This window comes from Cibotium barometz, chromosome 59, assembly GCF_041138505.1.
Source record: "Cibotium barometz isolate CiBa-2024 chromosome 59, ASM4113850v1, whole genome shotgun sequence".
Classification (NCBI taxonomy): domain Eukaryota; kingdom Viridiplantae; phylum Streptophyta; class Polypodiopsida; order Cyatheales; family Cibotiaceae; genus Cibotium; species Cibotium barometz.
The window spans coordinates 17,270,900-17,284,469 of NC_141104.1; the positions used below are offsets into that span (position 1 = coordinate 17,270,900).

At 40.4% G+C, this 13,570-nt stretch overlaps 1 protein-coding gene across 3 annotated transcripts; it reads right to left on the minus strand.

Moving 5' to 3' along the window:
• Positions 1 to 7,288: 7,288 nt before the first annotated feature.
• Positions 7,289 to 13,119, minus strand: LOC147605546 (uncharacterized). 3 transcript variants are annotated; one of them, XM_086793170.1, is made up of 8 exons: positions 11,945 to 13,086; positions 9,779 to 11,860; positions 9,472 to 9,667; positions 9,187 to 9,356; positions 8,762 to 9,095; positions 8,333 to 8,537; positions 8,127 to 8,233; positions 7,289 to 8,015 (listed from the first exon to the last, which is right to left on the minus strand). In XM_086793170.1, the coding sequence occupies exons 1-8, from the start codon at positions 12,076 to 12,078 to the stop codon at positions 7,863 to 7,865; spliced, it is 3,381 nt and encodes a 1,126-aa protein (XP_086649296.1). In that variant the 5' UTR covers positions 12,079 to 13,086; the 3' UTR covers positions 7,289 to 7,862. The 3 variants fall into 3 exon arrangements, with proteins under 3 accessions (XP_086649296.1, XP_086649295.1, XP_086649294.1); XM_086793169.1 differs by having other exon boundaries at positions 9,779 to 11,863; positions 11,945 to 12,948; XM_086793168.1 differs by having other exon boundaries at positions 9,779 to 13,119.
• Positions 13,120 to 13,570: the final 451 nt, after the last annotated feature.

Genomic DNA, 13,570 nt, shown 5'->3' on the forward strand with positions numbered 1-13,570 from the left:
AGGCACACCTTTGGCATGTGAAGGAGTAAGAGGCGTTGCCAAAAACGCTCAATATATTGAATAAGGTTTTCACCTTCAATCCATGAGAAATTTAACCATGCGCAGCACGCATGAATATGAAACTGAGGTGGTAAGAATGATTCTGGACCTTCTCTTGGAAGGGAGTTTACACTGCACGTTGATCAAATCTGTGCACTCCGATTGGACCAGATCTGAAGAGATATGGAAGCCACCCTAGGGGGGAGAGAAGCCGCTGGCTGTGTGGAGAAGAGAAGGAGAGAGAAAATATTCTCTTTTTTTTAAAACCAAAAAAAAAAATCAATAAGTCGAAGCTTTCAAGGCCCTTAAAACCATAAGCCGTGTTGGAAAAAAAAATATTTCTTGAAAATAATTCAATCTTTTTGAAATCTTGAAGCTCTTGACGCGATGTAGTACTATGTCCTTCTCCCTTCTCATCCTCTTCAAAATTATAGCTTGAATTAATTAACCTCCAAAGCTCTGATACCAATGCTGAGAATTAACCTCCATAGCCATAGCATAAACTTTGCAAAATAAACAAGAAGCCCATAAAAAGCAAGATATGCACGACAAAAGAGTGGGTTCAATCTCCCCCCATACATGAGTGAGCACGCTTCCTCATGCATGTATTTTTGTATTAGCAAAAAGCACTCAAGAATAGCTTGATACATTCCACTTTGAGCTATTAATATCAAAAAGTAACTTGGTCTCCAAGCCTTGCTATTTACATTCAAATTGTAGCAATTTAATTAAATGAAACTATGGGCGGGCGACCATCGACGCACACCAAAACCGGATGGCCGCACACCGGCCAAAATCCATCACACCCATGCTACTCCGTGCACTGATCTTCTCACCAAAAACATAAGACACATTAAATATCTACCTATCACGATGTGACCACTGCTCCACGCTCTCGTGCATAGCCAGTCCGACCATGTGGCAAATGACCGTACCATAAATACCACATAAAATATCAATTAATTCCACAATTCACATTTTCATAACATTGACAAATTTCCCTACGACAAGTTAATCGGTGGAAGACAAGATGAGTGTTTCTAATTAACACACAAATGCACGTGTGTGTGTGTATGTATTGTATACACACACACACACACACACACACACACACATGCACGTGTGTGTGTGTGTGTGTGTGTGTGTGCACGCGCTCTCTTTCTCTCACATGGCTACTTCCTTGTGTTTTGGCTCCTCTTTTGTAATTTTTTGATATCAACACATCTTTTGTATTGGACATGCAAGACCATCAAAAAGCAAGTCTACTAGGTGCCATTAACGTAAATCATGTGCATGGATTTGAGAGCAAAAAAATTCTTTTCATGGATTTGATGGAGTGATAAAAACAACAAATATTTACATATATACCTACACACACACACACACACACACATATGTACATATGCATATATAATATAAGTACATGTGTGTGTGTGTGTGTGTGTGTGTGTGTGTGTGTGTATGTATATATATACATATATATGTATATATGTATATATAAGTACATACATACATATATATGTATGTATGTATGTATGTATGTATATATACATACATACACATATGTATGTATGTATACACACACACGTGTGTGTGTGTGTGTGTGTGTGTGTGTGTGTGTGTGTGTGTGTATACATGTGTGTGTGTATGTACTCATTTTACTTTTTTTAAAAAAAGAGTATGTGCTCTCTCTCTCTCTCTCTCTCTCTCTCTCTCTCTCTCTCTCTCTCTCTCTCTCTCTCTCTCTCTCTAGCTACTTAATTATGTTTTGACTCCTTTTTTGTACTTTTTTGATATCAACACATCTTTTGAATTGGATATGGAAGACTATAAAAAAGCAAGTCTACTAGAGTCTGGGTGCCATTGATGTAAATCATGTGCATGGACATGAGAGCAAAAAAACAAGGGAACAAGGACAAGGTTCTTCATGGATTTGATGGAACAATCAAAACAACAATGAGCAAAGTGCACAGTGGAGCCCTTTGGAGTGCAGCACTCAAGCTAGTGCAGGTAGCCCAATCATTACAAATCCACCATCAATACCTAGTGGGCACAAGGCAAGTCCTAGTGGGCACAAGGCCACATATGCAAGTTCATCATGGTTCTATGTATCAAGAGTAGTTGGGAGCTAGGCCAAGGATTGTTGCTGGTGATGATGGGCCAATATGGTGGGCTATGGTGGAAGATGAGCAAAACATAAACAAAAAAATAAGAGGGGACCCAAGGGGTGATGATAAAAGCTTTGACGTTGGGAGACCTGTCCAATTATAGATTTAGGGCAATACCAACCTTTGATGAATAATATACAACTAGTTGGCCATAATACTTTGAAGGTTGTAGTAGAAACAATGGCCGACACATTATCCAACTCATCCAACTCTAGTGTACCCTTTTAACCTTTATAGCTCATCACATTTAGTGCTACAATAGAAAAGTGCAAGTGGGAAAGTAAAGGGATAGGGTGTAAATAGGCTGTGCATAAAAAGGGGTTGGCTTCCTAACCACCTAGCCTCGCACAAAGAGTTGGTTTGATGGCCGAGGGGAATTTATTAAAAGTTCCGTTCTTTCAATGGTGGAGTTAACTGTTGGGGAATTTCTTCAAAAGTTAGGTCCATCTATTTAAAAGAAAATTTATTAAAAGTTCGGTCTAAGAGGGTTCGTTAGATGTGACGCACAACGGTTTTTTGAGCTTTAAAATTGCTTTTAGCCTCCTTTTCCAATTCCATCAATTATTTATGTAATTTTTGATCAACCAATCAATAAGGGTTTGCCCGCTTTGATCTGCAATTAATAACTTAATCGAATACTCAATTATTTATGTAACCCACAGTGTAATCGAATACCTCAATTATTTTGTAACCCACAGTGTGCAATTAATAACTTTATCGAATACCCAAATTATTATTTATGGTAAATCAATTAATTTGAAGTCTTAAGGAAATGGGAATCCAATTACCTTTTACCTCTTTAAAAAATAATAGTATTTCGCTTCTCTAAAAGTTAAAAATATATATTTTTTGTTGTGTATGAAATGTAAACAATTTGCTAGTTTTTTTTTTTGCACCATGCCCATGGCCATGTTTTTCAAAATCTACCATTCATAGTTTAATTAAAGTAAAGTTGTAAACTAAATTTATTATTACACATGAGCATTATTGATAACCATCCATCAAACATCAATATGGGTAGTGAAGGATTTGTTGTTTGGGGACGAGCTTCGAACCCGAGGGCTCTACTTGAGAACCAACAAGCTACACCAACTCACCCCAACTCGGGCACCCGATCATGTCCATTTTTGGCCACTGAGGGGGCGACTCATGATTGTTTGACAGATATTTTGCAGTGGATGATGTTTTTGCAGTCATTTGCCGAGGAGGGCAGTCCATTATGCGAACCATGCCCATTTTTTGGGCATTTTGGCCATCCATAACACGTAATTTTTTCTAAAGGCCACCAAAAAATACAATTAATTGTGAAAAAAACGTTTGTAATTTCTGGGTGTCCCCTCGTCAAAAATTAGTCCTTCCCAAGTCTCATCTTCCTTTCAAAGAGAATTTTTTGTTGCCAATCATTGGTCCATATCAATCCAAAATTCCAAAGTATAGAGGAACAAAACAACTTGACCACATCAATGTGATACACAAAAAAGGAGGTACTAGCATCATAAGTCTAAAGAAAACGTATGTTTATATTCAAGCGCGCTTTTTATCCACCTTTTAAAATCTAGAATCTAGTTGTTGTGTTGAGAACCACACCAATCTCTACTTAAAAAGGCAATTATATGATAACATTATAATTAAAAAAACTATCCTTGTAAAATAAGACAATATAATTTCATATCTAAATCTCAACAATTTTCTCTAGGACCATTGAAAACTTTTTGGCTAAAACTTGTCACTTGTAACTCCAAACTCTCAACCACTTGTCCTCTTATTGTTAAAAGTGTAAAATAAGACAATATAATTTCACATCTCAATCTCAACAATTTTCTCTAGGACCATTGAAAACTTTTTGGCTAAAACTTGTCACTTGTAACTCCAAACTCTCAACCACTTGTCCTCTTATTGTTAAAAGTGAATTCCCTCAAGTTCTTTTTTCTTTGTGGAAATTTATTTACATCGAGCACGCCCACCTATTATAGGGAGCAAGAACTAAACTCGTGACCTCACAAAAGGGACTTTGATCCCTTACCAACTTGGCTACACTATAGAGAGTAGCTAAGTTGGTAAAAAGTCTTGTGCACGAGGTAGCAATTTTGATTCTTGTGTAATGGGTTGACATGCTCGGCGTAAATAAGAATCCACTAGAAAAAAGAACGTGACCATCGCCAAGAGGAAAACTTTGAAGTCACCACTATGATTTTTAAAAAAAAAGCTAAAACATTAAAAACCTTAATCACAAGTAATTCTTACTAGTTTAATGAAACTTTTGAAGTTTGAGACTTTCAAGATACACTAAACTAAACCAATTCTAGAAAGCATTTGTAATTCTTACTAGTTTAATGAAACTTTTGAAGCTTGAAACTTTCAAGATACACGAAACCAATTCTAGAAAACATTTGTCCTAAAGTGTATTCTCTAGGACTAAGTCTTGTGCTAGATAACATTTGTCCTAAAGTGTATCTCTAGGACGAAGTCTTGTGCTAGAAAATATTTGTCCTAAAGTGTATTCCCTAGGACAAAGTCTTGTGCTAGAAAACATTTGTCCTAAAGTGTATTCTCTAGGACGAAGTCTTGTGCTAGGTAACATTTGTTCTATAGTGTATTTTCCACGAGTAAGATTGAAATATGTCGATTGAAAATTCGGGCTTCTTGAAATAAATGGACTTTTGAAACCGGCTGAAGTGTAGATTTTGAAAAGAAAACCGGTCAAGGCTAAGATGTCTCTTTATTTCGACTTGTTGTGCAAGAATTATTGTTGTGCGAGAATGGCGTTTTGCCTAGCTTACCTATATGTGGAAAGAACTTGTAATCTAATTTTAAGGCCTTTTCTTAAAAAAAATTGGAACAAGAGATATTTTGTATTATTCAAAAGACTAACATACATCAGGCTTTTTAGAGAAGCTTAACCTTTAATCTAATTTTAAGGCCTTTTCAAAAAAAAAGGAGAAATTGTTGTTTTTCGAGAGTGCACTAAACCCACTATAAATTGTTGGTAGTAATTGAAGAAGGATACACATAAATAAGCACTGATTTGTGATCGACAAATATGAATGCAAGAATACTCTTGCCCGTCGGGACTGGTCAAGCCACTAGTAATAATAATAAATAGTGATAGGATAAATAGTAGCAAACATTTAATGCCAACAAAATCCAGTGTGTGACCACTGACCAATATTGAAGTACTTGGAAGAAATATTTAATACACTAAAGTGAGTAAACAATAATAAATAATGGTGATGTGATAGATGATGAGAGGAGGCATTAAATGCCTCCCACGTGTGACCCGGTGGAAAGCTGACACATCATCATGCATTTTTCTTTGGAGCCCACGACAGCAATCCTTTTTTTTTTACCAAGTCATCAATGCAACTAGTCCACGTCAGAAAACGTCATGCGCTCATCATCATCTTTACGGCCACGCCAGCAGCTTTTGCACGGCTGTAAAAGTTTAAATTCTCTTTTTTTTTTCCCACATTTTGCAAAAACCCCAAAAAAAAAACATTTTCACCAACCAGTCAAAATAAGGAAAGGTGCTCAAAAAAAATAAGGAAAGGTGTTCTCACTAGCCTTAGGCTTAAGATCCTCCCGTAGTTATCGTTTTTCACATTTTTTTTCACCATCCATAGTTAGGGTTAAGATCCTCCCGTAGTTATCGTTTTTCACATTTTTTTTCACCATCCATAGTTAGGGTTAAGATCCTTCCGTAGTCACCGTTTTTCACCATCCATAGACACCTACGAGCTTCCCAAGAAACATTTTGAACCTAGGACCTCCTAGTCTTAGGCAAACACCTTCACCACTTGGGCTATCACCTCATAGACGCAAATCTACTCTTTTGCTTAAGATTGATTCTCAAAATCTTGGCGAAACAAAAAAATTCATCCAATTTTATCTAGCCTCAAAAAATACACTAAAGGGTGGTTTTTTTTTTTCAAACGTTGGTCCAAAGAGTACTCAATACATAGTCCTACTTTCTACAAGGCTCTTCACATACATACCTGTATAGCCAAGGCTTGAACGCAAGATTTCCCATCCATCTTATTTCCATGGCTAGGATTTCTCCATAAAGTTGGGCACTCACATCTGTGAAGACCCTAATAATCTTACTCCTCATTTAATGAATGTCATGCAACTTTTTTTTTTCATAAATACCAAAATTTCACCCAACTATACACACCATACTACTCAACACATACCCCTCGTGTACCACATGGGTTTAAACCACCCTTACCAAATATTGGCCACTCCGTAGGCAGTGGACAAGCCGTTTGACGAACCCCACAAGTTAGTCACTCAGCCAATTGGAATGAACACCCTACACAGCTTTGGAAGAATTGCACATCGCAAGTTGAGTCTCAATCTTTGATGTCCATGATAACCGTTGTCCTTGATCCAGAGCATGAGGTTGAAGGGCAAACATTGCACAATGTTGTCGCCGCAAGATCATCAAAGAGGGTGGAAGAAAGATCGCCAAAGAGGAGGGTAGAAGCAAGCAAGCACCAAGACGATCAAACGATGACAACCTAAGGTAGCCTACATTGCCCACCTAAACGCAAACACACCCTAGTATGATTGTATTTGAGCCCAAGACCTCCCATAGAAAGTCCAAAGCCTTATCGACTAGGCTACTTCCTTGGGGACACTTTTTGGCATTTTGACAATCAAATACTTCACACCGGGGATTTGTTGGGGGGGGGGGGGGGGGGAGGGGGGGAATCCCCATCAAAATTTCATGCTAACCATTTTTCCCATTAAATTTGAAGGGCACGGGTGCCTAGATAAATGCAATCTAGGCATGGGTACATATGTAAATGCCCCAAATAAAAGATTGAGAATTAGATGTATCTCTACTTAGTGATGATGTAGGAGACAAGAAAATGTAGATGCAAAGGAATATGTTGCCAATGCATCGTGAGGAGTTCACAACTTTTCTTTGAAACAAAATTAAGAGCTCTTCAAGTAGACTTACGATAAACGTCGTGAATTCAGATCCTAACTGCTTGGAAAAAAACTGTAACAAAATGGTTTTAACAGATTGTCACAACATTTGAAGTTCCAACTGAAGGATTACCATGTACAAAGTGCACTTGAATGAAACAGGCCTTTCCAAGTTCTTGTTATTGATATGTACAAGATATAAGGCACGTAAAAAGTATATATCAGTCTGAAATCCAAGACAGGTGTACAAATGAATGCATCTCTAAACACAATGTCTCTTTCATGCCCGTTCTCACACTGCTTTCCAACATGGTGTTGAATCAAAACAATGCCCTCCCGCCGAGATGAAGCACAACAAAAAAGAGAACCAGAGGATGATGATGCAGACTCGTCTTCACTAAAGCATTTGGAGTATTTCCCTGCATCAGGTAGATGCCTCTATCCACAACTGCCAGATAACTTGGAACTGCTCAGTCTCTCTACAAAGAGTCTTCACACATTCCTTATCTGAATACTTCTCCATTTTGAGAGGAATGGAGCAAGAAAAATTCAGCCATGGAGACCGGGCGGTGAGGCTTTCTAAAGAGAATGATTACTATGGCTAACGCTACAAATAATAAAGAACTGTAAACACATAAAGAATGTGTGCTTAGGGGAGGGAAGTGGGGGAGGTTCTCGCTATGAGTTTTTACTATGGGTGCCCTTGGCTGGTTGTTTATGAATCTACAAGCTATAGTGCTGCACAGCATACTCAAGTGACTGTTGGCTTGGGCCCAATATTTCCTTCACTTTCTGCCCGTTCTTGTAGATCTTGAATGTCGGAATGAAACTCACACTCTCAATCTTGGCCAAGTAAGGGTGGTCCTCCACATCTACCTGCATGACATTAAACAATACCACAAGGCTTAAAAGCAAGCACTCCAGGATGTAGTTTTGCAGACATCATTCTCATGTGCTAGTAATGCTTTGCATGGACCACATGATCACCTTCACAAAATTTACACACGGATGGCGCTTGCACAGGTCATCGATGAAGGGAGAGAGCTGCCGACAGCGATCACTCCACCTAGTAACAAACTGCACCACCGACAAGCCTGCCAACATACAAACATCCCATGCAAACATGCTGGTGTCAGCAAAATGGTGCATAGGCCAATTCTTTGATGAGTTCAGCTTTATCATTGCAAAAAAACCTGGGGAGCTAACAGCCTCTCTAAACTGCTCATTGTTGGAAACCTCTTCCACGTCACCACCAAATTTCATTTTGTGGATTTCCTCTCCACGCGACTTCTTAATGGCCACATGTACATCAAAGAACCCACGAGCAACTTCTATATCTCCTGGCATTTCCTTTCTCAGAACTTCATAATCTCGAAGGGCATCTTCCCAACGCTCAAGCTGCAGACAAACAGGCAAGCATGTCAAGCATATGGGGTGGGCACTAGATGAATGTATTCCGACTCCCTCGGTTTATAAGGATGAAAATACTAGGGCTTTACACTTGCCAGGCCCGCCATTGCGCTTGGACTGTCCATCCACAACTATAGGGATGATGTGTAGATGGTGTCATCTCACAAGGCTTTTGATCTTTAGAACTCGAATTACGAAATACAACGCCTCACCTTTGTCAAACAATTGGCCCTCCTCAGGAGAGCCTTGGTATAATTGGGCTGCACTCTTAATGCGGCATCACAATCTTCAACTGCTTTTTCCCATTGCCCTAGCTTCAATCTACAAGCTGCTCGGTTGCATAGCAAAATGGCATTTGTCGGGTCACTCTCGAGCCCTTCAGCATACAAAGCCAGGGCCTCAAAGAACCGCCCAGCTTTGAACAATTCATTTCCAGTAGCCCTTGTTTGGCCTACAGCCAGTGCTTTCCTCAATAATGCAGTGGCATCAGCATTGGTTGGATCAATTCTCACAGCAGACTCAGCTGCCCCAACAGCCTCCTCAAACCTGGTCAAATTCATATCTGCCATTAACTTTAACACTGAAACAATTCTAGCTCAAGAACACTGGCAACAACTCAATGGCATCCATGTCTTACCTCCCAAGCGCCATATCCACTTGTGCTCTTACCATGAGCAGAAATGGATCTGCCGGTAGGATACCCAAGTTGATCAAGGAGCTCTCCACTCTTTGTGCCGCTGCGCACACACCATCAGCATCATCCGGCTTGTGCAGCCTGAGCAAAGCCTCTGACTTGTAGCCAAAGATCTGTAAGAAGAAAACATATGATGATTAACTAAGATCACAATTAAGAGCAGGCTCAACACTCCAAAACCTGTGATGCAATTAGCTGCAAAGTTGTGTAGAAACAAATGTAGCCTACCTGTGGTGCAGAGTCGGCACCAGCAACCACAGCAGCATCACTCTCCCTGATCACATTATGCCAATCCCCTAGCTTTCTGGCCTCAATGCATCTAGAGAGATGTCTTTCTATGTTTTGCGAGCGTTGTATGTCTACTAAGTCGGTTTGTTGCCCCGCAGCACAAAAATGACGATTTGCACTCTCCATGAGACCCAATCTGCAAACAAAGCAGCAGCATACATTAGGGAATCACTTAAGCAAGCAACCATGCATGATCACGATAAGCAGCAAGTAGATGCATCAATGAAAATTACACATTCTTGCTAACCTTAGATAGAGAGATGCTACACGCTGATGAGCACGAGCATAGCAAGCATCCAACCTGATGGCCTCTTCACATTCCTGCACGGCTTCTCCTAACTGCCCAAGACCACTCAAAGCTGCTGCTCGGTTGCTCCTGTAGGCGGCATTGCTTGGACAAAGAGCAATTGCCCTGTCATAAAGGATCAAAGCCTCAGAAAAATGCCCTCTCTTGTAATACTCATTGCCTGCATTCTTTATCTCTTCCGGGACCGAGCTTGCTTGAGCTCTCTTCATAAGACTGCAATCCACTGCATGGGCACTGTTTGCCACTTCCCCTTGTTTGCCACTTGATTTGACACCTCCCCCATAACTCAACACGTTGCCATTTGTGCCACCCACTAACAAGTTCCCATTGTTCAACAGGGTACCATTTCCATTTCCATTGCTTGAATTCCCGTTACCATTGTTGAGATGGTTTCCTCGGCTTAAGTTCCCCATATTGGTAATTGCAGGGCCTGAGTTGTTCATCCCGTCTGACCCCGCTCTATGTGTGGCTGAACCTCTTAGATGACCATTGCTGTTGGGCACCATCTCAGCTGATTTCCTGTGAGGCACCATCTCACCCGACTTCCTACTTGAGCTTGTGCCCGATCGGAATTGTGCTGCCAGGCTTCCATTAGAGCTAGCTCTGCTTGCTTTGCTTGCTGAAAGCATTGCATTTCCCAGATTGCCAGAGCCCATTGTGTTTCCTATCGACCTAGAACTGACAGAGTTAGGGCTACCTTTGCTGATCAAAATGTTGCCAAAAGAGGACACTCTGCCCTCTTTGGCAGCCTCAGCAGCAGTCGGGCTCCCACCATTAGAGCTCCCTCCATGAGATGATGAAGAGTCCATAGAGCAAGGTCCACCTACTCTGAAATTTGCCACAAAAGGATGTCCTCTGTTTGGGCTGTCTTTCAAGGCAAGCCCATTCATGTTACCCCTACTGTTAGCATCTTGCTCTCCTGACTTGTGTGCTTTAATCCCACCATTTGCATTAATCTCTCCGGATATTCCGGTTCTGCTTACATTGAGAGCATCAAATCTAGTGCCTCCATTAGGCAACCCCAAATACATCTCTCCAGATTTATGAGCTAATATCCCTTCATTACTGGCAAAGGCCGCATTAATCTCACCAGATTTCTTACTTCTGCTTGCTATGGAGTAATCTGAGCTAGCCCCTCCATTGAGCTCTCCTGATTTCTGAATTTGGCTAGTACCAGAGTTCTCTAACCCTGGCCCCAAACTGATTTCTCCAGATTTTTTTATTGACAAACCAATTTGATTTCCATTAGAACTAACAACATCCTTCAACTCAACTGAATTTTTATCGAAGGCTGATATAGCTCCATTTGCAACAGATGTAGAATCAAATCTTCTTTCCCATCTAGCAATCTCACTGCTAGAGGCGATGGATCTTCTTGCAGGCATCATAGCCGTGTCTTCCATGCATGCAAGAGTTGTCCCATTCTCGTGAAGGCGTCCACCAGTCCTCAAAAACTCTCCACTCTTCCTCATAGTATTGCCATTGCTATGAAAATTGCTTTCTTTACTAAAGTTGGAGTTGTTGCTAAGCTCATCAAGAGCCCTTACTGGAAGCCCAGTTTTCTTATTCACATTAGGGTACCTCTGCAATGAATTCTCAGGGCCATTTTGCGGGCTCTTCTGTAGCACATCATGTGCACTATGTTGTGGGTTCTTCTTTCCAGTGACGCCAAAACCCACATCAACATGTGGGTTCTTCGTTTCATTAATCCCACGGCCCACATCATACTGTGGGTTTATCTTAGCACTTATCCCATGGCCCATATCAAGCTGTGGTTTTTTCTTTGCATCAATCCCATCGCCCACATAAAATTGTGGGTTGTTCTTCCCGTTAATCCCATACCCCTCATCAGTATGTGAGCTTTTCTTCTCATTAACCCCACAATCCACATCAGTTTGTGAGCTCTTTTTCTCATTAATCCTGCGACCCACATCAATTTGTGAGTTTTTCTTCCCACTGAACCCATAATCTTCATCAAAATCAGAGAAAACTGCAGGCCTGCAATTGCCCTCACGGAAGCTTCTGCTGTGGAAAGAAATTCTATCAGTGGAAACATCTTCTCGGAAGCTTTCACTATGCACCGCAAAGGAACCGTTATAGCCATACCTGGTCCAATTATCTACATGCCGACCATCAGCATGGCCATGCCCCCTATTTGAACTGTACAGTTTGCTGTTGAAGATGCCCGCATACAAATCCATTGTGGGGTGCTTTCTACCCTCTGCTTCGCACTGCGCCATCTTCTTTAGTATTCAAATAGAACAAATTGGCGGGAAAAAGCAGGCAAAATCGCCTCTCTGAGAGGTGAAACGCGAGCCCAAAAAGCAGATTGCAGAGACGATTAGATCGCAGAAGATAGGATCTGAGCGGCAAACTTTGTTGAAAAAATGGCGATAGCTCAGTGCTTGTCTCGTGAAAATAGGTGATTAGCTACTTAATTATACTAAGTTAGTTATAAAACTGCAACACAGCCCGGCTGAGAAAAGCAAGCAACTTTGTGGGCACAAAATCAAGGTACATAAAACAACAAATAGAAAAAACACTGCACCTTCTACAGGGCAAACAAAACAGCAGGAAAAAAATTTTGGGATTTCTACAAGGGGAAAAAAAATCCGGAAAAACAAATGAAACCCAAAAAAAAAATGTAAGTTAGCTTATAGCAATGCAGTCAGCCCATTGCATGTGGGCGATGGGTGGGGGGGCTTAAAATGCTCAGAAAAATTGTGGGCTGTGTGTAGAATTCATCGATGTGCAAGCTGAGATAGAGAGTGGGTGTTGCATAGGAGAGACAGAGAGAGGAGAAGAAGAAGCAGAAGAAGAAGGGGGGGGGGGGGGAGGGGGCCTGTGGAAATGAGGAAACAGAGAGCCAAAGTGGGCTGTGAAGAAGGTTTGTGTGTGTGTGTGTGTGAGAGAGAGAGAGAGAGAGAGAGAGAGAGAGGATTGTGCAGCAAGGCAACCCAGGTAGCTTGCTAACAGAGAAGAATTATAGTGTTTTGGGTGAGTTTTGTTTTGCTTCGAGGTGAAGCTCTTCTCTGTCAGAGAAGTAAGGGCGCTCTATCTGTGTCTAGCTGGCTGTATGTAGTCGTAGTATAAGAAAGAATGAAATACCACTGCACGCAAAGCATCACATTATCAAGGCTAAAGACCACCATGAAAAATCAATTGGAAAAACAAAAATTGTAGAAATTAAAGATAATTTCACCCATAAAAACAGGGGAAAAAAAAAGAGTTTTTGAAGCTATCAACACATAAACCACCATTTCTGGTAGCCTTTCACAAGTGGTGCTGATTTCTTTTTTTTTTTAACTTAAAATGATTATTTTGGGTTAAATTTGGGAAATCAAATTGTCATGTTGATTTTTTTTGGGTTAAAATTTGAAAAATGTGGCTGATTATTTTTGGGTTAAATAATTGTTGTTCGAGTTTATTATATTGTTGGGGTTTAAATAACATAAAATCAGTTACAAGAAAGGTTCGTTGATTATTGTGCTTATTTTATGTTTTAAAAATGTATTTACAAACAAAAAAAGGCTTGTTTATTTTCGGGGCTGAAAACCAAAAACAAGACAAAGGGGTGGATTTTTTAATAAATTAATAATTCGATAATTGCTGATTGGCGGGCCTCAATCGAAATTCAAAAAGGGTTTATTTATTTTGCCGCGTGGCATGTTTGGTAAAAAGAATGAGAGATTTCCGACCGGTTCTTACAAGACAAAGTGGGTGGATTTTTTA